General features: G+C 40.6%; 1 protein-coding gene and 1 long non-coding RNA gene across 2 annotated transcripts in view; one reads left to right on the forward strand and one right to left on the reverse strand.

Annotated features, from left to right (window-relative positions):
• tmem8b (transmembrane protein 8B) overlaps positions 1-23,877 on the forward strand; it is a 96,660-nt gene that overhangs the window by 53,156 nt on the left and 19,627 nt on the right. The window contains exon 6 of the mRNA XM_035530385.1: positions 15,313-15,692. Coding sequence (XP_035386278.1) covers positions 15,313-15,692 — 380 coding nt within the window. The remainder of the gene's footprint in view (positions 1-15,312; positions 15,693-23,877) is intronic.
• The window catches only part of LOC118242042, a 41,617-nt gene that overhangs the window by 14,804 nt on the left and 2,936 nt on the right, over positions 1-23,877 (reverse strand). The window lies entirely within an intron of this gene.

Genomic DNA, 23,877 nt, shown 5'->3' on the forward strand with positions numbered 1-23,877 from the left:
GCAAGCTGGATATGGTCGAGTGGCTTTCTTAAAGCCTTTTCATGGAGTTGCTGTCCAAACAGGGCGAGTGTTCAAATGCAGAGGTGAACCAGCAACAGGCAGACCGAAGCAAAAAAATGTAGGAAAATGTACCTGAAAGAGGACCATGGCTAAGTGATGGGAGTAGATGTGATCAGAACCTCAGCAAGCATGCGGTGAAAGACACACATCATTCTGTATATACACAGGCCATGGTAGTATAATTAAAAACACATGGGTGCCAGTGATGAAAAAGAGCCTAGAGCTGAGGCAGAGACTGAGAAGGAGAGGACTAGATCACATATTCCCAGCGATGTCACCCACACTACACTGACAGTGTTTTACCTTTGGCAGTGTTTCTCTTCATGTCTTTGCTTCTTTTTTGTTGTGAGTCACAGGCCTCTTTTTCAGGTGTTTAGAAATAAGAATACTGATCTCCAGTCCAACAGTTTCTGCTGCCACAAATATTATTCATTAGAATGTAAAAAGGACCCAGCTTCCTTGGGTCTTGTAATGAGTCATAGCAACGGCTCAAACAATAGCACCACTGCTGGCTCGTAGCTAGCCCATGCAAACTGTTTTCTGGCTTTCATTGTATTCTTTTTCGCTTGCTTTCACCCTCTTCCTTAAATACAAAATAGTTACGCTTTAACAATCACCAATGGGGCTAATTGCCTTAATGGCCAGTTAAAATACAGTTTGTGGAGAGATATATGAATGAGACAGGGCTTTGGTTAATTTTTCAGTCCTGGTTTAATAGAAGCATTCTGTTAAAATCACACTTGCTTCTATGTAGCATAAAATTTTCCATGTCTGCACACCCTGTTTTCTCTTCACTCATGTGGTTGCCGTTGGTAACATCGCAGCTGCTCTCTTGATAGTATCTTTAATTGTGATCATCGCTCATTAGCTCTGGGCTTGGGGGAGCCCTCATCTCCCTTCCTTGGCTGAGTGACACTCTGGCAGCTAAATTGAAGTTGACAGTCTCGGGATTCTGCAAAACATTTTCCAACACAATGGGCCACGCCTTCCAGACACATTATGAACACTCTCTGTCACATGCTTGTAATTGAAGCATCAGCAAAGGTGATGAAAGATTTACCATACACAACACATGTTAACTTTATTTTGTCACCTTTGTTGAGGTTTGCATTAGTGGAACCTTACAACTTCAATATTTATTTTAGGTTTTTTTTCCTTAGCATTCGAATGCAAATGATTTTACCTGGAGAGATGGTAAACTCTTTACATTGCTGTGAGGGGATCATGCTACAGTATAATCCAGCTCCACTCCTAAACCGATGACTTTCTGTGTCTTAACCTATAATGCACCACAAGGCTCATTCCCTCATAAGCATTTTCATTTTAAGCATTTTAATCATTTAAGATATGAACTACTAGCCACTGTTTAAAGTGATGGTTAGTATTTGTTATCTGTTTGTGGGAGACTCCCTAGACTCTTCATGTAAAAAGGGTCAAAGGGCTTAGATATCAATGCAGAATCACTTCATTAATGCAGCAGGTAGACAAGAAGTGAAAACAGGATCGATCAACAAACACCACAGAGCAGGCAAGCCTAAATATCAGCATTCAAGCTATGAGTAATTAGAAATGCCCAGAACTACAAAAGGAACTGGTAAGTCTTCTCAGACTGCAGAAAGAGTGAGCCAATATATTTTGGAATTGGACAAAAACTGCAATGAGAAACAGGTGTGTGGGAGTAATGGTCAGGTGTTGGTAGTGCTGATGAGTTGGTGAAATTGTGAAAAATGAGAACAAAATGATGTGTCATAACATAATGATTCTAACAGTTCCCTGTTCATTATTTGAGGCAATCAGCGAGATGCCTGCATTGCTAGATTTTTCTTGTATTAGACTTTTGTTAATCTATACAGTATGCCAGTTGTAAATATATTCATTATATCCACTACACCCACTACCCCCTCACAGCACAACATGCATCCTCAATAAAATATAATAGCCTCTAAATGATGGACAGGGGAGGTATGTTCAGGTCAATTGCACCTGCGATTTGAAGGAATTTTCCCTGTTTTGACAATACTGGATGCTATGTTCTTTTTACCTAAGGCCAGTTACTTTATTGCATATCCTGGCATATATTGCACAGCAATAGCCATGACTTTGCAATGACCAACCTTCATGGAGCCATAAAACGATTTCACACAGGCGGATTGCATTTTTATTGACTCTCAATGCCCCCCTCCCAAATTGCAGAAGAGAGATCTCAGGGGAAAAGGCAGCACAGAATGCACGGGCTAAGGGCAAAATTGGATTCATAAAGTTCGGTTTGTGAAGCTTTGAGGTTGTCTATAGACTGACCTGGCCTGAAGAGGCTCAGTCAATGTGTCAGCCTTGGGGATGAAGACTTGAGCATCTTTGTGGATATGGACCTTTCTCGGAGGTGGCGAGAGGGAGCACATGTCAGCAGAGAGATCAAACAGCCGCAAGGGGAGACAAAGCAGCAGTTGCCCTCGAAGTTGACACATCGACGGGAGCTGATGGCAGGCAATAATGAGAGGCAGCCATGTCTGATTCCTGCCGCTGTGATTGATGCACGATGGCAAAGGCAGTCAGACAAAATATTACACCCCCCCCCCCCCCCCCCCATCTCTACTGCGAGTGTCAGTGCCAGCTGGAAACCACTGGCATGTATTCCCGCCTGCCTAAAGTCAGAAATGGCCAGAGGTGCTTCACCATATCAAACACTGGTCATTGCCATGGCTAAGCAGCACATTTCGGTCCCCTCTAATGGGATCATTCCAATTTGAGCACATTTCAGATAGCTTCCCAAATGTTTAATATGAATCCAAGCTTAGGAGTAGGGCACCTCTGATGCACCCTCAAAACTCTCCATTAATCTTCACTTGTGATTATCCTTACAAATAATACTACACATCCAGGACATCCAAAAGTGGCCTGCATCAACTGCAGTGAGAGGACAGTGACATGCCGTCGTTGACATAACTACAACGTTGTCTCTGTGTCCTTAAACAGTGACCTGAAATCTACATTTCCTGTCTCTTGACCCTACTCTGACTCTACTTTTTTTCTAAACTGTGCTTACCTACTATATTGAAATTATATTTCACTTCATAATAGATTACACACAGCACAAGTCCATTCAAATGACAAAAAGCTTGATCATTTTTCAGTGGGCTGAATGAGAGGCTGTAGGCACAGTGCAGCAGTGGGCATAAGGAGCACTCATTAGTTTTCAGTGCCTCTATGAATGTTAAAGTAAACCATGAAGATACACACACAAATACACTCACAGTCACATACACATACATTCTTGAAGCTATGTATATGAATATTTCCCTTGATAAAACTGCAGAATTGTTATTTCCTTTGATTGAATGACCTGACTTTCTGGCTTTGCCTTTTTGGAGTAATTAAAACAGAGAAAGAAAAAAAACTTTCATTACAGCAAATTGTTTTCATATTCAAATATTTCTTATCAGTAGCGTTTGCAAATGATAATGTATAGCAGCTGCCCCCACTCCATACAGCATTATTTCCTCTCAGATAAAGACCCTTTTGCTCAGCACTCACCATTACTTGCTATAATTATACCTTTGTGAGTTGTCTGTTTTATCTTCCAATTTCCGATGCATATTGGATGCAATATTCTCACAAATGAAAACAGTAGGAATGTATTTGCAGACTATAATCTTGAATGAATTGATTTAAAGAAAAGGTATGTTGTATAAATTAAATTAATAATAAATAATACATATTTATACAATTGTAACTTCACGATCATGCATACACCTTTTTTTTTTCAGAGAGATAAAAATTTTTTAAAAGGACTTCATAGAAGCAGCAAAATGCACTGTTCTCCAAGCAAATGTTTTCTTTCTGTTTATGGCCCAAACGTACTCGGTCAGTACTTGTGTTGATATGGCCACAGGCCTCCCAGTTAAATTGTGCACTCAGTTAGACAAACAAAGCAGCGCTCAGGCGGCTGTGCGGGATGTCGGTCTCAGTAAACTAATTACCTGCAGTGAGCTCAACACAGCAAAGCAAACAAGTTAGAAGGATGTCTCAGATGCTGCAGAGCTTATCCGATATGGCAGAAGGGCGTTACGGATTGATCTGAAAGTGAGTAAATCATGAGCGTAAGCATGCGGAGCATCGCTCTGTAAGAAATACCTTGGCAAAAGTGCAGGGCAGTTTTTATCGGCCATTTCAAGCTACTTGATCAGGGAATTATGATAGTTGCATATATTTGTTTTCTTTCCATATGTCAGGCATATTAAAAGCACTTGCATGAGGCAAGACAAAAGCACCGTAAAAGCAAAATAATATTACATCAGTTGAAAGAGCGGTTATCCTTTTACATTTACATTTACATTCATGGCATTTAGTTGATGCTTTTATCCAAAGCAACTTACAATTACAATTATTGAGTACAACTTGAGCAATTGAGGGTTAAGGGCCTTGCTCAGGGGCCCAATAGTGGCAACTTGGCGGTGGTGAGGTTTGAACTGGCAACTTTTTTATATCATTGCTGCTGAAGTTAATTGCAGTGTAATTTTTAATGTAATAATCAGCCAAGAGTAATGTCGTAGGAAATCAAATGGATTCTTTCACACACCCAGTTTATGAGGCACAGTTTATGAATTTATTTTGTAGCTTTTTGCTGTTTGACCTCCACGTCTGATCCTGTCGATGCTGTCATCATGTGACAATACTTGTCATTACTAGCGACAATTTTTTTTTTTCACATTTGCATGTGAAGCCTCTCACATCTTCGAAGTCTGTAGTCTGTCAGAGGGGGGGGGGGGGGCATTCCAGCCTCTGAATCTGAGCATTTGATAAGAATAGTGCTGCTTTGGGGTCTGCAGGGGTGCTCAGACTGCTTTCATCTCCATGCCTGGAAAGTACATCTCAAAACATTCTTTGGCTCAGTATATTTCCCATTCAGGAGAAAAAAAAAAATCACATGGACATTTTACCTCTATGATGCTGCCACGGATGATTTCCGCAAATACTTTGGTGGACCATCACTTCTCTTTCATCTGACATTTTGTCCACATTTATGGGAGGAACATCTTGTTTCACTTTGTAGTTGCCACAAAGGATGAGATAAAGTTGTTGAGATGTGACATGCCAGTCTTCTTACCACTCACAAGTGGAACTTCATGCCTAGTTTGTTGAGTAATTCACATTCAAAAGAGAATAACATGACTCTGAAATCATGCTGTGATATTCCCGAGGTGTGCAGTTGTGAACACACAACTTTCAGATGCCTTCAAGGTAAAAATAAATAAATAAATAAAAATTGTGTGTGAAATATTAAATACATGTTAGAGCAACCCAGGATTTTTTAAAACCATAAACTGTCACAGGGAAAGAAGACTCACTGAAGACTGAAGATGAAGGATTTTTGTGCTCGGAGGTGTTTACTGGTGATAGGCTTGCAGTGACATAAAGGAACAAAGAGACAAGATCAAGCCTGACAAGTTATCCAGACCTAAAAGATAAAATGAAGCTAGGAACAGAACCCAGCTATTCTGACCAGCATTAGCAGGGCCATTAGTAGGGTGGCCAGACATCTGGTTTTGAGCCAGATGTCTGGTTTTAGGCCAGACAGTCCTATTTTTCAGCTCCTCTGTCCAGCCGAACGCCTGGAGACAGACGCCCATTTGTCATCCTTCTGGAATGAACTACTAGTTGCTTTCCACTGATTATTAATACCTTAGCATGTCACTGGGTTATATACATGTCAAAGTGAATACCTTGTATTTGTGACGCTGGCGGCACAGATGGAGCAAGAGGTGTGGTTACTAGAATGTTCTCTTTATTTACCATAACTAAAGGCACTAGCATATAGCAACAAAAATGAAACAAAAGGTAAGTGAACTTGTCATGGTTTTCCATGTCGGTTCTCCAACAGGTAATCCACTAATGTGCAGCGCCGTCCCTGCTGACCTGCGAGTTGAAATAGTGGAAGGGAGAAACAATGGACAGGTGCACATGGTCAGTAGGCTGGTGATTGGGAGTGGAGTAGGTGTGTACTGTGGTCCTCCCAGCAAGTGGGCGTGTTCCTCCTGCTGGGAGGTCGGCCACCCATGACAGTATTTCATTGGTTTAAGAGATCACCTCATAACTCACCTACTGGCAAATCTCAGAAAGCCAGGGTTTATCCTAAGAAGTAAGTTCTAATTAACAGGGCTGTATTTACAGGCCAGTTACAGGTGCCAGAGTGAAAACGCACAAATCACTTTAAAGCTCAAGGGGCAAACTTTACCTACATCAAAGAGTCAGTGGAGGACAGCAGAAAAAGAGGGATGTCACACATGCAACAAACAAGAAACAGACAGACATTCAGATTTTGCTGAGGCTAGATAACTTGAAAGATATGGAATATGCTCCAGGACGATAAGCACCTTTTTGACACTACCTTTCCATTTGCTATCGTGGAGGAGAAGTGATTGGGTGGGGGGTGGGGGGTGGGGGGGTGGGGGGGTTTATCATGGGCAAGAAAAGGGAAAAAAGGCAGTCAGACGTAAACAAGTCTCTTCACAAGAGCTCTTATCACAGTAGGGAGGGGCAAAGACGCAGTCTCCCTAAGTCTGTTGACCCATCCTTATCAGGACCTCAGGGAATCAGAGAGGCAATTAAAATGGGTTTAGCGTGTTAGGTTTGCTACAGGCTACCGAGTTAAAGAACACAATTAAATTCATTGTGTGTATGGAAGAGCCGCAAGGAAACCAGCAGTAGTTTAACTTGCACCTACACAGCATATGAAAAGGGTTCTGATTGTCCATACGGCACGTTAAAGGAGGTAGCACTCAAAAATGTGTTTGTGAAGCAAGCAGTGATGTTACATATTAGTGAAGAATAACAACACTTAAAAGGTACTTAAAAGCATGTGGCCTACAGGCCACACTTAAGTACGTCTTTTCTAGTAGAAATCTCCTAACTCTGTATCGTTTGAATGCATGTGGAAGATTTACAAACACTCCCAGGAATTAGTTTTGTAAGTCCTATTCCTTAGACCAGGGGTGTCAAAGTACAACCAAGTTTAGTGATTGTGCTGCTCAGACACACCTACTTATTAGCTAATATTAGTTAATGTAGCACTGTAGTGTGAAACCCTGGTCCGAGAGGGCCAGAGACCAGTGTGGTTTGATGACTGACCTGCTTAAATGCACCTGATTCATCTCATCAATCAATTGCCAGGTTTAGACGGTGTGTCTGATCAGAGAAATTACTAAATTTTGCTGACTTTGGCACTCCTGCCTTAGACTCATTTCCCACTGCTAAAGACCTCACATATTAACCTTTAAGACCATTTTACATGGACAGGCTTTGTGCATTAGACACAGATGTTTTGGAAAACCTACATCCATCTTGCAATGTGTAAAACAACCTTGTTGCCCTCAGATAAAGCTGGAACTCAGGAAAGAACTTTTCATCTCCTCCAGACATTGTCTTTAATAAATCGGGGCTGTCTGTGTTTTTTCTTTAGACAGAAAAGCCTGTTCATGTAAGGTCTGCTGTCAACCGTGTGTGCCAGGCAAGGGGGATGTAGTGTCTGCCCGTAGGGCATCTGCACCCGGTCGCGGATCATGTCTGGAGCCCTGGGCAAACAGAAGCGGTTTGGAGGCGAACGCTAGTTTCCCGGTGGGAGCCACAAGACACGTTAGACAGCGATTCCTCCCCGAGGAGACGCTGGCACACTGCCTGCAGACAGCGCTCGTCCTGGAAAGCACCTGTGCCATTCCGCTGCTGAACTGAATCCTTAACATCCTTCAGTCTCCTACGAACTCCATTCATTCTGAAAATCGCTGCAACGTGTTACTGTGTGACAGTCTCTGTGGCTCTGTCAAAGGAGTATTTTTAAGCCATAATCGGGGTTATTTTGCATGTAAATTGACCAACAGAAATCTGATTAATCTATTTGACTGTGTGGGGCATAAAGAAATGGTGACGGCAGCTTGGAAGGTATGAATTAAAGATGGCATTAATTCCCAAAATACTCTCACATAAGTTTTAATACTCTGTTGGGTTTCACTGATGCCATTTTTGTTTATCGAGTTGAATAGGAACAGCACGAGTGTCTTTGTGTGTGCATGTTTGTGTGCGCGTGTGTGTGTGTGTGTGTGTGTGTGTGTGTGTGTGTGTGTGTAGTGATTCATTTATTACATAGACGTAATTCATTTATTACATATTACTTGTCCCCTTTTAGCTTTGGAATGTCCTTTCATATTTTCTAAAGATCCAGCATGTTTTCGGATTGTTCTTCGACACATCTACGTTCATTACAGCCTTCAGCTGGAAATCTTCCTTCACCTTCTCACCTCCATTCATGCAAAGCTAGTACTTTTTCCAGCTGTTTTTCTGTTTAGTTATCACTCTGTGCCTTCTTTGACCTGATGAGCAGTTTGAAAAGGGTCAGCCCTGTCTAGCTGCCAGAGATTAATCTCTCTCTTGTGTCAGGTTAGCCATTGCTGATTCCTGAAATGTTCCACCTGCCAGGCATCTGTCAGGCTTCACCTACAGCCATCCTCTGAGAGCTTCTCTGATTTGGTACTGTAAGAAAGACAAAAGGCTGTTCAAGTAGGGTGCTCACCATGTGACAAAGTGATATGGCAAAAAGCATAAACAACACTACTAAATATGAATGCATCTGGCAGATAGATAAGTAAAAACCAATAATGAAGCAATAATGAACCAATAATGTTCTTCTTCATTGTCAATAACATTGACAATACATTATCTCTATACAGAGGAGCTACTGTTGTCTTAGTGTTGTTAAAAAACACTTAACTACTTTAATTAAATAAAGAGGAAGGAATTAAACCTCCTATGAAGTTAATATATAGCATGAATCAAACTAGTGAGTTATCATTCTTATTAAAGTCATTCATTCAAAATATGGATTTCATGCAAAATTGAGATTTTAGGGAATGGTGACTGGTTAGGCCTGTTTTACTGAGCTGTTGCATAACATGAGAAAACAGGGCACTGCACTTGCATTGGGTTGGAGAGGTGTTAGCCCTAGCTGCCTGGATGATGTTAGACTTCCAGATTTATGTCACTTGCCTAACACAATCCTGTCTGATCCTCAACCCCAGCCTTAGCCGACCTGTACCAGTGATTCAATCTCAGCTTGTGAGCTGCTGTTTATAGACAGGGAAGAGCGGAACATGGAACTGAAGACTGAAACCACTTTCAACGTATGTTGCATAGTTTTGGGGTTTAGTTCTTTTTTTATTCTGATATATCAGATTACTTTTTGCAGGACATGCAGAATGCACCAAATGTATTCGTATCTCCTACTGACGTGAGACCATAGAACAGTTGATTTCAGTCTGGTTCTCGGCAATGTCAGATAAGTTCACATTTTTGTTGCGTTCTAATACTAACAATACCTAAATCAGGTAATCAGCAGCATGCAGCACTTGACATCTTGACTGAGGTGTCTGTTGAGCTGAAAGACATGGGATGGCTTGGAGTGCCCCAGGGCTGGTTTAAAAACTCCTGTACTAGAGCACCACCTTTCACCCCACTAGCAACTCTAATGCCTTCAGGAAGTTGTGAAATGTTCTTGCTTTTGTGCCAAGACTCGTCTATGAAAAGACCCACTGAAATAGATATTGGCATCTCCATAGTGTGCAAAGTTCTGCTTTTCTCTCCTTGCCTCCTACTACAGCTTGAAGGATCTATCAAAAAGCAAAAAGCAAGATACTTAAGCCAATTGTTCAGTTGTTAAAAGTCTTTTAACAAGCTCCACTCAAGGAGCAAGGCTGTGAATATATGTTCATATGCAGCCTTACATCACTGTCCACAGTATTCAACTGAAGTTCAAAATCCAGAGGTCAGTGTTCAGTGTTCTGTGCACTGAGAGGTCTATGCAAGAGTGTGTGGGAGGCAGAACTCTTTCAGCAGCTAGAACATTGAGCCTTAAGCTTTTAAGTTCCTGTTGTGAGCAAATGTTGACCCATCTTATGAATAATATCCATAAACAAGAATATTACAAGAGTTGAAAATCCAGAACAGGAGAAAGGATTGCTTCTCAGAATGAAAAATATGAAATTGCTATGGATGATATTGGTAAAGCATCTTTGTACATCTGGTTTATGTTATTTGTTATTGACATTCTTTTGGTTGGATTATTAGATTAACTCTTATTATTTAATGTTCTTCTATATTTGGCTATGGCAATAGCATTGTGATGCACTGATTATACTGCTCAGAGTGTGTACAACAGCATGGAGTATTCTTAATTCACCTGGTACTTGGGGCTCAATGATAGTGTTAAGTGTCAGAGAGTTCTTTAAATAATGATCACTTTAGATTCTACAAAAGATGCTATCAGTGGGATTGGGGAGCTTTTGTTCCATTTCTAAGCACAAGACAGCAGGCCCTTGTTCAGATGATGAAGAACATCAAGCTGCTGTGGAAAAAAGTTCGTCCGCAAACCCAGGGCACAAAGGTTTTTCTGAGGCTCCCTCTGAACAAGGAATAACCCATGTTAAAGTTAACTCTTTATTTGCAGTTTTGACCAGAAGTGTTTGTCTTCGGGTAATAGCATTAGGGACCTGTCTCTATCACAGCAATAACAACAAAGTAATTGGTATTCTGGTGAATCAATATTTAGAGATGGAGAATGCTTTTGGTGGCACAATAAAGGTCTCGGATTCATTTTTATCGCTTAAGATCGCCATAATCACTATATAAAGTCTATTTCTCTTTCTTTTATTGGCTGACCGTCTTTGCTGGATAAAACTTTTTAAACAAATATATAAGTTTTTGTCTATATGTTGTAATGGGGTGCTAGGAATTTCATTTGCTCTGTCTTGTGCTAGTGCTTCATAATCTATATCATGTAATTCTTACAACAATTTAATATAGTATTTGTTTATGAGAAATATACCAGTGGTACAAACTGGAATATATACTGTTATGGTGAAAAGGGCATCATTTCACATTACAGTTCTTATTCTGCCATTCTTTTGAAATCATGAAGAAGAAACAGCAAATATGAGACATATCATCGTTAAATGTCAAGACATTTCCCATCCACCCAACTCAAAGGTATCGTCACCATTTATTCTTCTTCAGAGTTTGAAATGTCTGTGCCTGGACAACATGGCTCAGCTCAAGGCACATTAAATAGCTCTCTCACTGAGTTTAGCCCTTGTGAGAAATATGTGGCACTCACAGCAGAGTGTTTGGAAATGCATTATTAGAACTCTGTGGGGAAGAGGAGGAGAGCACTGCACTGGCCTCGTCAGACACGCACTCCCCCTCCCACCTGTCCCTCTTAGTATGCCCAGTTACCATAGCGATGCATCAGCAGTTGCGCTGTGCCCTCTGCCTGTGATATTTCAGTTGACCCGACCTCCGCTGGAGCTGAGTTTTGGCAGAGGGGCCAGTATCGCCCCCGGCTCCGTAGGCAAACGCCTGCACAGCACTTCTCCTTTTTACTTGCGCTCTCCCATCTGTTCTTCCCCAAACCCAGAGAGAACCAGAAGTTTAAAAAATGTCTTTGTTAAAAAATCTAATTGGAAATTTACATCAGAGTTAGGCAGGAGCACCACGTTGGGGGTGTGATTGGCATGGGTGGGAGGCTGGGGGTGGAAGTTAGTCCAGAAATGTGGGCCAGACGCCCTCAGCCGTCCTCTCCTCCCATTCATCGTCTCTCCGAACCACTGTGGGAGTTTAATGAAAATTGGAGCTCACGCCCAGTAGCAGCTCGCACTTCTGCCATCATCACCAAATTATTTATCGCTTGGATATGAATATTATGCAACCACTGATTTTGAAAACCATCACACCTAATGTCAGTTAGAAATATTTAGCTATATTAAGCATTCAAGAAATGTTTAATTATATATTATGCCCTAGAACATAGAACATACTGGTGTACTCTTAGAGGGTAATGATAGTAATTTTGCCTGAAATTAAATGCAAATAAAGAACAGCCCTATGACTGATATCATTATTTATGTATTTGTTTCACCCCAACCTTTAGATTCCTGTTATCATTTTAATATGATTCACAAGATTATACATTACTGTCACAAGACATTAACATGATTTTCAGCAAACACATTTTACCCCCACAGTTACTCAGTAACCCTTGCGGACATTTTATTGCTCTGTTAATCTCACTGACAATACCCGCTCTTTTCACACACTACTTTTAAATCAATATCAGACCTGCCGCTCCTTTCATTATCCAGCAAAAGATAACGCGCAGCTGGATTTTATTGGCGCCCCGTGTGAGGAGAGAGGAAGCCATGAACAGAGCGAGGAACAATAACGCAGTGGACGGTGCCAGTAAATCTGCACTGACTGTCCCCTTTTTTCCCCAGTGTCCACCGTCATAGATGCATAGAAGATGGGTCCTTACACTAAATCAGTCTAGATGAGGTGGTAATTCACTTTATATCCACTGTCTTTTGGCACTGTAATAGAGCATGAGCCTTTACTGTTACACTAGACTTACTTTGCCTCTTTTGTGCTCATTGATGAATGTTTAAACATGACTAGCCAAGGATAACATCAGTTTCTTAATTACATCATGTCCTTTTTAACTAATTTGTGACAAATCTGATTATTGTTTACCATAGATAATATTGGGAATATAACCACCAACAAAACTGTTTTATCATTTACTGTACAAAAGAATCATGTTATTCCACCCGAATTCTATGTATTAGCCCAAAAGGAATATGGAAAGGATAAAATGCATTATAATTTCCAAAACAAAGAAGCATTAAATATGACATGTGCTTTGGTGTGTGTGCTTGCATCTCCATCTTTTCTGCCTCTCACCATTGTCCACTTGTAAGCAGGGCAATTATAGCGGTGCTTTGTTAAATTGATGTTGTATTAGCCTCGAGCCAAAGCCAATAAGTGAATCTTTGATCTAGCAAGTCTGCTTTGCATATATTTACATGAACAGATGCTAGCCTTGCTGTAAATACCCAGAAGCCACTAAGACTTTGAACTGCGAGTTGATGCTGGCACAAGAGTTTTTTCCCAGGAACTGAGTATAAGTGTGTGATGTCAGGCCTGGCTAACTTCCTGTACGCATTCTTACTTATTCGTTAAGGGATGCCACTCTGGTTATAAATGTTCATCATCTAGTATCTATAATATATGTGCACAATGGAAGTCTCAGATAAAAAGGAAAATAGAGTAATCCACAATAAGAGTGAAACAGACTGCAATAGAGGCAGACAATTGTATGCCAATGCAGTAGCAATAGAATGTTACAGGGTCGAGAGTTTCTGGGGCTCTGGGAGTAGCACCTCATGAAAAATAAATACCTCCACATTCTCAGCGTCTTGCTGAGCTTCTTTTTTTCTGATAATCTGTGCTTGTTTATGGCTTGTCAGTGCACCCGCATTTAAACATTTCAGTTGCTGAGTTGAAAATGTCAGATTGGGAGAGGATTCCTACGGAAAATTGCTGTTTCACTTTATCTTTCTCTGAAGGCAAATGCTCGGTGTGAAGGTGAGGAGCAGTGGTTTTTACAGGGTCTGGCTGGAAGCAGAGGGAGCGCTCAACATTAGCATGTTACATGGTCTTTGAATCTTGCTAGACTTTATTAATTAAACAATGCCACTCTTCACTAAAGCAACTTCAGTGCCTACTGTGAATTCTTATGACATGGGTGGTGAGGCCCTCAAGTACTGCTATGCCCGCATTACAATTGCATTATAAACTCCCAAATGCTTTCATTCAGTTAGAGTTTCAGCGACTTACAGAGACTTACTTTTCCCTTGGTGACTGTTTTCACGCAGTACTTTCCCAGACTACAATTTTCCATGGCCTTTGTTGGGCAAAAGTGACATGTTGTTTGTCTTTTACGGAGTCCCTGTGGGTGAAGTGTCACACGAGCTATACTTTCTTTTCATGCGTGGTTGCAGTAAGAGCTTCCCATTCGAGCCAGCATGTAGACTTCCTGCTACACCACCTGTGGCTATGCAGGTGCAGGAGATGGAGGCCAGCTGTTTCGGGTGCCAAGCCAGACATCCCCAGTCTAGGCCACATGTCGCTACGTCTGCCTCCTTCAGACCTCTGCAGCTCGATAATTGCATGCTTCTGCCCATCATGATGTACCAATGGCTTGTGCGGTAATGACATTGTGAGCAAAATGGTGATAATTATAGAGGAGTGTGGAAAAGGCATGATTTGATCAGTCAGAGGCACCCCGTAAATGTAGCATGATTAACAGAATAATCAAGGCTTTTTTTAAATAAGTGATTGATCCTGTTTCTCCTTTGGATGTTCTCAGAAAACACTTGTTGTTCCATAATCTCAGGTACTCAGATAAGTTGCTGTTGAGCCATAAAAAAATTAACACCAGACATTCCTTCTCCGGTCTTGATTATAGATAGTTTAGTAGCATGAATCATAAGACATAAAATCTGTTTATTAATAATGAGATACAAGGGGGAATTACAGAATTTGCTTTATCAGCACGTCAGCAATTACAATATTTCTTATTGCTTAATGAATGAGAAGAGCTCCAAGTTAACAGAGGTGGCATAAATACTGTAATGATGTTTTACCAAGTCATTCTTGAACTGAATAGAGCCATATAGTTTAGGGTCTTGGTGAGTTAATTAAATTATGGATTTAACGAAAGTATTCCTCTAGGTTGTGACTGCCAAAACCATGAGTACCAACACAAATCGACGATGAAAGCATTGTGAGCTTTTGAAATGCAAGACAGCTGTTCAAATCTGATTAAAGACTCCAAACACAGAGGAGGCTTTGCAGGTTTTTATTTTTTTTATGTACTGCATCAGAAAACACTGCAGAACCCAGAGATGAGACAAGAAATTGATATTGGTTAAAAATGTAGCATATTGAATTTGAGGGGTTTTGTATTCCGTCAAGAGTTCCTTGGGTCATGCGTCCCTAAGATATGACTGGTGCCTCTGTGGAAGGTTCACTGAGCTACTCCTGCATTACTGCAGTGATTCACTGAGACATCTTGACAGTCCTATGCAAACTCTCTGGATAAAATTGGAAAGGAAGGCTTTGCGCTTTTCCTGCAAAGAAAGGTTCTCAGATGCAGCTCCTGGACATGGAGGGCTGACAGGTGGATACTTTTAGCCTTGCTGTGACCTGTATGCTCAGTTTACCACATCATATTCAATCTGGAGCTTCCTCAGAGCACAACATCTTCATTTCACATTTACTTTATCCCTCTCCTTCATCCCCCCATCTTCCTCAGATCAATCGATGCATACATTAAGACTTTCAAGCTCAAACCCTCTTTTGATCTTTTCTCTCCAGATTGCTCCAAGCCGAGCATCACTAAGGGCTCCTCTGCCATGAATATGCCCCAGTCATTTGGCATAGCGATGGGCTTCTCTCTGTCAGAAACCCTGCCTGCTGCCAGCCTGCCCAACCTGTCGCGAAATGCCTCAGATCAGGGCTTGCTGCTGACAGCTGAAGACAGCATCATCTACTTGGCACCCACCGCCGACACCAATAAGTGCTGGCCCATCCGACCCACGTTGCGCAATGAATTGGACACCTTCTCTGTGCACTTCTACATCTTCTTCGGGCCCAACATTTCCATTCCCCCAGACCGGGCAGCAGTGTTTGCCATCAACCTGATGCCTGTCCTGGACAGTGGAGGAGTTCTCAACATGGAGCTCAAACTGAATGTGGTGAGTACTGATGGAACACACTGTACTGAAAGAAAGACTTTAATCTATTATAGACCATTTTCTCAGGATTACTCTTGGCAAAGGTGAGCCCCAGTACTTTTGACTAAATAGATGATAGAGACTCTATGCTATGAATCCTATTTTTGGCCTAGGACTGAAGTTTCTGTACAGGAAAACAGAATGTATAAATAGCAACATTTGTGGAATGGACAACTTTACATTAGTAGATTAGTTGTAAAATTATAAAATTGTCAATGCAAAGGCTTCAAAATACCATATTGAAATTAAGATCCCTCACAGAAACTGCTGCCACAGTTTCTTTAACCTATAATTTTTGGAGTTTGACATTATGGTTACTTTGAAGCCAACACAAGATTAATATCCCTCTTTGTATCAGGGGGCATAACATATAACATTGCCCCCCCCCCCCCCCCCCCCCTCAAAAAACCCCAAAAACAAACAAACAAAAAAAAACAAAACTGGCCTAATGTTCTAATACTTTTTAGGGCCCCTATCAGTCACAGGCCCTTAGAATTGCCCTACTTCCCCCCATGGCGACCCTGCACCAGGGTATTATGATTGATGGCTTCATATCTATCGTGATAATGCAAGTCATGTAAAATGAGTTGCAAGGATGAAGCAAGGCAAAGCAAGGATGAAGATAACTGTCATTCTCAGGGAATGATATTCACACCTTCCTCTCTTATCACTGGCTGCTAACTGCAAGGATAACACCTTGTGGAACTCAAATTATAGTTATCTTGTATGTCTAAAATTGTACATCAGTTTCTTTACCACAAAATATTATCTTCTGATAAATCAAATTCTTAATGCAGTATTCCGGTACATTGTGAGAAAATCAGCCTGTTCTTGCGAAACCTCCAGTGAGACACCGATATTCAGAAAGCTTTGATAGAAGCAATGAGTTCTCTGACACCTCTGAGGTGTCTGAAGGATTAAAGCCTGAATTATTCAGTTCTTCCCATTTCCCTTGCAACTGAAAGGAATAGGCACGTGTGGCATTTCAAAAGGCTCAAGGTTAGGTCTGTGGAAATTTCTAACACTGCACTGCACATGGACGGATGAGAATGTGTGCACTTTAGCCTGATTAATAACAAATGTTAGCAATCAATTGAGTGCCAGGCAGTAGCCAGTGTGGGAATGGTAACACCTGAAGAGTGCTGCTGCAAATGTCACTGTCATTTTCTGCCGTCAAGTCTTGAACTTCACTTTGTTTCTGAGGCAAAAAAATATATAAGCTGTTGGATATGATCTTTAATCACAGCTTGAATCACGATGGATCACCTGGAGAGGTTCCATGCGAACATCAAGGGGGCGATAACAGAAATGTACTCTATCCTTGATTTGAATGTCAGTGGAAGGCTTCAAAAGGTCAGACGGAATGGGAGGTGGGATCTATTAAGCAGCCCTTCGATCTTGGGCCCATTCAGTCACAAAAGCGCAGCCACATCCTCCTCACCTCCATTTCCTCTTGAGATTTCATCAACGTGCGTTAATGGAGTGATATCTCCTGGAGTGATATCAGCAAAGAAAATAAGCTGCCACTGGCTGGGCTTATTTTAAAACGCCAAATATGAAGCTTTCAATACCCAAGAGGTGGAACGTGAGGTGCTAAGAGGGAATGCTGAAGTGTGTCTGAGTGGTCCTGACCAGACAGAGACAGGATATGATTGTTGGTAGTGAAAGAGAAAGAGTGATGAGTGATTTTTCTCTTCTGACACCATAAATGCACAAAACAGTATATGTGAGAATAGGCATTTCATAGCACTGTATCCTTTTAAAATAAAAGTTCTATAGATGGGAAAATTGGGTTTCAGAAGGCTCAGAAACTATAATTATACACTTGCAGATGAACCTTTGAATCCAGTAACATTTTCAACACATATCCAGTCTTGTGCAATTTTTAAACTGTAGATGTCAAGGAAAGCAGTATGCAAAAAAACAAAAATGATCGGATGATCACAATTCACGTACCATATGGAGAAAGAGTAGGAAGCTGTCCTCAAACACAACTGTTCACTTCAAAAGGACATATTATGTGCTTTGCATATTCCTGAAATTATTTTTCCCTATTGTTAAAATCAAACTTGCTCATGTGAAGCACTGTGCTATTAGAAACAGTCCTGTGTCAGTCCAGGCAGCCAAAGGAGTTAAAGTGACCTGCATCGGTGAGCTAAAAAGTCATTTTCCTCAATCAGCACTTTGGAAGCTAGCAGTAGATTGCCTTTTCACTTTTCACTTTTAATGGCAGCTCTGGGCATTGTGAAAAAGGGCCTCTTTTAAAGTTGGAGTAAAGACTGGCCTCTTGAGTGTGTGCTGCTGTCGTAAAGCAAATGATTTCCGCCTGCTGCCATATGATGGCACCTGGGAATTATCCTACAAGGACGATGAGGTGATGGATATTGTACTGCAGGTTTATGAGCAGGACAGTTAATGGGAGCCATTTTAGCTATTGGCTCTGTTGGACTCAGGACTAGTCACGAGCAACTTGGATGAAGAGAATAATACACTTGGAACAGACCGATTTTGAAGGCGTTCACCACACAGAGTAGCCTGGCTCAGTGTGCCGTGAGTCAAGCCCTCACAAAAGGCTGAAGCTAAGAACTGGCAAGTTAACAACACTGAAAGATGATACAGTGGTCAGTTAGAACAGTGACCAAAATACAATCCAGCAACAAAGGATTTATGTTTTTAATCTTGGCAAAGGTAGTGGTGGCACGATGAAACTACTGGTCAGGGTTCATTTTCGCATCCAGGGCAAACACTGGGGTCTGTCATTTCTGTCAAAGGAGCAGCCTCATCACACTTTGCTATATTGGTGAGAGACAGGTTTGCTGTGAAACAACTGCCTACAGATCTGGGCAGAAAAAAAATGCTGTATCCTGAACTGCAATTGTATTTTTCCTCACAATACCTTGTACCATGTCAGCATCAGAAAAATACACTATGGTTACATGAATTGCATTGAAAGGTTTGTTTTTTGTTTGAAGCAACAGCTTCTAGACATTATAATGAATAGCCAAATAAGCCCACTTTGCTCATAAATCTCTGAATATATTGCTGATTTCCAATTTCATTGTTTGAGTAAATTTATTAAAACATCCTTATTTCTGGTGGGAAAATTAATTTTTGTCATTTTGACAATAACAATAATAAATCAATTTGATGTGACTCTAATTGGACTAAAATATGAGTGTTCATCAAAAAAATAAAACAATGGTAACTTTTTTTTAAAAAGGGCTGTTTAAATCAACTGTGTAAATCCAAAAGACTTATGATAGCTGTTACCACTTCATACTGCATGGTCAGAAACCACTCCAGGTACATATACAGGTAATATACTCCAGGTGCATACTAGCATTCCCACTTCCCATGTATATATATGATTCCTGTAATCAGTATTCCATGCAGCTTGGCTGAAGGATTCCTGTCTACCATGGGGCACAATGAAACTCCCTGCTCTTCACAGCCGTGGGTGTCCTCTCCTTGATTAACCTCTGCTTGCTGACATTTCAGGGTTGAACTTCATTCCCAGCAATGGCACTATTCATGCAGAACCAGGTTAGCCTGCGACCACATATGGTGTGACACTGGTGCAAAAGCACGGTCCATAGTTGCAGAGGAAATCAATGGAGGACATGCCTATCTGTCTGTGTCCCTCATCCCTCCCTGTCCGCCCTCCTGGAAGCGTCCTCTACTCTGTAATTAATGGAAAATGGCATCCATTAGAGGGCAGCCAGCTCTGGTCTGGGAAGAAAAATGCAATTACCTGGCACTAATGAGACTTTCTGGATAGGCATAAAGAGAGGCAGCTGGAGAAAAAGGACCTCGTTTTCGTTTGTTCGGTACACTCGAAGTGATGGCCTCAGATTGGCAAAATGAGTAGCCTCCTGTATTTGAAAATGGGAACCTTCTTTCCATGAAATCAATGCGCCATTCATGCTGTTGGCCAGTGGTTTCAGTGTTGCGCAAGTGGTAATACTGATGCTTAGAATGGAACATCTCAATTTTAGAACTGCTATAATGATGCCAATAGCAAGCCCTGGTGAGATAATGATTTTACATATTATAGGCTATGAGGCACAGCTTGGTAATTTTCCCAAGCTGTGGTGTGTCTCTTGACAGAGCCTGTCAACCAGTATGGTCTCTCAAACAAAATGTATTGTCACATATTTTATTCAGACTTAGATGTAATAAATAGTACTGAATATTCCCACAGCAGCTGGGGCTGTTGGCATTGATTACTTTACAGCAGTGGACAAAATGTTCAGATTTGTAACCAGTAGAGCTAAATTTAAATGCAGCAATGTATATCTCTGGAGCCTACGTTATTATCTATTTTGGCAAAATCTTGCCAGGATCAGAAATATTTTAGCAGCAGGGGAATCACATTGCATGTACCTATAGGAGCCCAGGGTAAAAACGGTGCAAGTTCTACACGTTTAGAGAAAAATAGATATAAAGTGTCATATTATCTTCTTCAACACCTGTATGTACTTCTTCTAGGCTTGTCCTGGCTTTCAGTTACTTTAAACAGTCATAAACAGAGTAAACAGTCATAAATAGAGTGATGAACAGAGAACAGATGTTCTCACCCATTCACTGGAAATCTTCTCTTTAAGTAAGACCTCACCCTCAAACCTACTTCACACATGCATGTGTTAAGCAAAATTATTATCTAAACAACTTTATTTAACAGTGAAGTCTATCCAGCAGCACTGGATCCTTTTTCTTAGGCAGTCTCGACAGTTATCTTGAAACCTAGATACGCTTCTGCTATGAGATACATATTGATGACTGCATGCTTTGTGCACAAATGCAGCCCCAACGTGACACTTAACAATTTACTCTACATTATGGCTAGTTCACACAAAGCCACTTCCTCAGTTTGGCAGTTTTGGCTCACCAGAATATCAAGCAGTACAAGTCATTGTGAATTTACTGTCCTGCCTCCTTGACAGTCATGTTGCCTGCTCAGCAAGACCCATTATGCTAATTAAACAGAGATTATTCATTATGGTAATTACTCTGGGATTATTCATTGCTGACTGTGAGCATGTTGTGATCTACAGCATGATAGCATAATCACACAGGATTAAATAAATAAATTGAGGATGATTTAATTTGTGTATCACATTCAAGATGACATCCTAGCCAGGCTAACTAGCTATCCTTTCTGTAAAAAAAATAAAAATAAATAAATAAATTATCCTAAATGAATGTTTGTATAGGAATTTAATACATCTACAGCAATTTAAATAACTAATATCTTTTTGAATAAAGATAAGGCAAAACTGAAGTATTTTCTTGGCAGTCTGCACTATTCATTTTATTATGGATACTTATATTAGAGGTGCATTCTACAGATTTACAACTGGAGATTGTCATCACACTTGCTATCCACAATTTTTCAGCTACCCTCTACCCCATTCACAACTAGCTAGTTCCTGACCGCAGGACCACTGCTGACTGGATAGTATTGGGTGACAGATTATTCTCAACATGGCACAGACACTGACATGGCAGTGTCATCACAGTGGGTGCTGTCCTGGTACATCAGGCACAGCTGTGCTGCTGGAGCTCTTACAGCAGTCAAAGCCACCGCTGTGCTGAGAATTATCTCCCAGTCAGAAAAACCCAGGCAAAAGACGCCCTGTGGTCTGAAATTGACCATTCACAAAAGCTGGAGAGTGGCTAATGCAAAATATGCACAGTGCCAGATGGCAACAGACACCTACAAGGTGTTTCTAATAAATAAACGTTTCTAATGTGGCTGTTGGTGGCTGTATATATATTTCTGTGTTCATCTTTAATGTTGTTCACATAAGACTGATTCAACTTGACTTCACTAGTTCACATTAAGTGCCACAATCCTTTACACTGTTTGGCACTTACAAGCATATGAGCCTACACTGACTGATTACATCATTAGGTATATTTAGTCTACAGATGTTTGGAGCAGGCTGCCGTACATTCAAGTGTAATGTGTACTCCACCACTCCTGGGACCAGTATTGTACTCTGAAGTCAGTTCATTGACTTTACAAGAGTTCAGTATCCTGTGTACATTGTTAGCCTTTACTGCCCTCTTTATTGATTGACGTGTTTTGACCAAAGGACAGTGTTAGCTGAAAACATTTAATATGCATCTACACAGCAAATGCTTTCATAAATACTGTTTATACAAACACTTATGAATGTGACATAATAGCATAATACCATAAGACATCATCTACCCTTATTTACAAAACAGGTAATGGAAATGGTTGTGCAGAAGGCAAGAGAAATTATAGTTAGTCAGTTAACATCTAAAGACATGGATTCCTCAACAAAGGACTGGCCTATAGGTGCAGCTGTAGAATAGATATACCTAAACTGGCTACTCAATGCATTAATTCCTGTTAACATCCATTATAAAGTATTTTGATGTTAAAAATGTGATTGTTTTCCTCTGTGTATTTGAACATGTAATGAAATACTTGACAAGAAATGACAGTACATTTTAAATTCCTTATAGCATTTAACTTACTTGACAAGTTTGGCTGTTGCTCTAACTGTCTCATCACCTGTGCCACAGAGACACAGCTGGGTGAACAAGGTCAAACTTGTTTCTCTGTTGATTTTTCCTTCATAAAATAAAATCACATAGGGGTTGCTTAACCTCCTATTGACTTTCTGGACCAGTGGAAATGTAAACAGAGTGTTTAGCTGAGTGGCTTGGCCTCTTTTCTGTATGAATATAAATATGATGGGGCCAATGTGCACGCACACACACACACACACACACACACACACACACACACACACACTGTACACTTAGCTACAGAGTGTGTCCTCAAACAGACACTCATACCTGATTGGATGCAAGCAGGGGAGAGATGGGCTAATGAGCTATAGCAAAAAGCCAGAACAGGACCTCTGTGTGTGTGTGTGTGTGTGTGTGTGTGTGTGTGTGTGTGTGTGTGTGTATGCGCGTTTGTGGGCATATGTGTGTGTCTGTCTTTGCGCATGTGTCCACATGTGCACAATTAAATGAAAGAGAGAAACCACACTCTGTGAAGGTGAGTGAGTGTGCTTGTGTGTGAGAGCAGGGGCAGAAATGTTTCCCCCAGGGAGCTTTGTGTGACTATTTTAGACAGTTTGATGTTGAACCTCATTCAGACCTGCCACCAGCTCTGCTGCATCTACTGTGAGGTCCAAGAACCTGATGTTGTCATGGTAATTCTATCCTTCTAGCTGAACAGCAGTGAGCCTCCAGAAGGATAATTTGGAAACAAGGTCTGTGGAGAGTGAGGCTCGATAGCTGGAAGCAAAGCAATGGCTATGAACAATGGTTAATTAATACATAGTACATAATACTTAGTATATGATACTTAGTGAATGATACTTATTGTAAATAAATGTCTGCCTGTAAATAAATATGGGACCAGTTTCCCAAAAGTATTAATATTAACTGTAAAGAGAAAGAGTCTGGAATCACACAGTATTTATTGTTTTGTATTGTCTATAAAAATTATGCCAATATTATATGCATGTATGACTGTGGTGATATCTGTTCCACTATCCTTATGATTATTAATTTTGCCAGGCTTAGATTTAAGTTATGCTATTCTAAAGTTGCATAAATATCTGATACATAGATCTTTTCAGATATATTGACTGGAAGATCCGCACTACAAGAACATCGCTGGTGTCCTCTACACCTCCTTTGAACATAAATGGATTTCCTTGTCATGTGAGCTTGTACTCTTTGTGAAACTGAAGTCACTAATACATTGTACTGACTGGTACATTCTTTTAAATGATATTGTGTCTTTATGCACTGGAAATATAATGACAATTAAATTAATTGAAATAAAGGGTTAGGAAAATGGTAAATAAAATCAATTAATTTTTAAAAGAACTGAACATACAGTATGTACTGTAAAAACAAAACAAAACCAGAACTGAACAGATTAAAAATAACCGTGATGAACTGAATTTCAGGTAGAATATGTGTTTAGAACATCTTACATCACAGGAAATGAAGTGAAAGAATGTGAGCATTTCCTGTCAAGAGAGCACTGTGATTTACATCCGTGATCATTGACTGTAAAAAAACACACCAGCTAGTGACAGCACTGTGGTTTGTGTAAAATGAACATGAAAAACCATTGGTTCCTCAT

The sequence above is a fragment of the Electrophorus electricus genome, chromosome 9, assembly GCF_013358815.1.
Source record: "Electrophorus electricus isolate fEleEle1 chromosome 9, fEleEle1.pri, whole genome shotgun sequence".
Lineage (NCBI taxonomy): Eukaryota > Metazoa > Chordata > Actinopteri > Gymnotiformes > Gymnotidae > Electrophorus > Electrophorus electricus.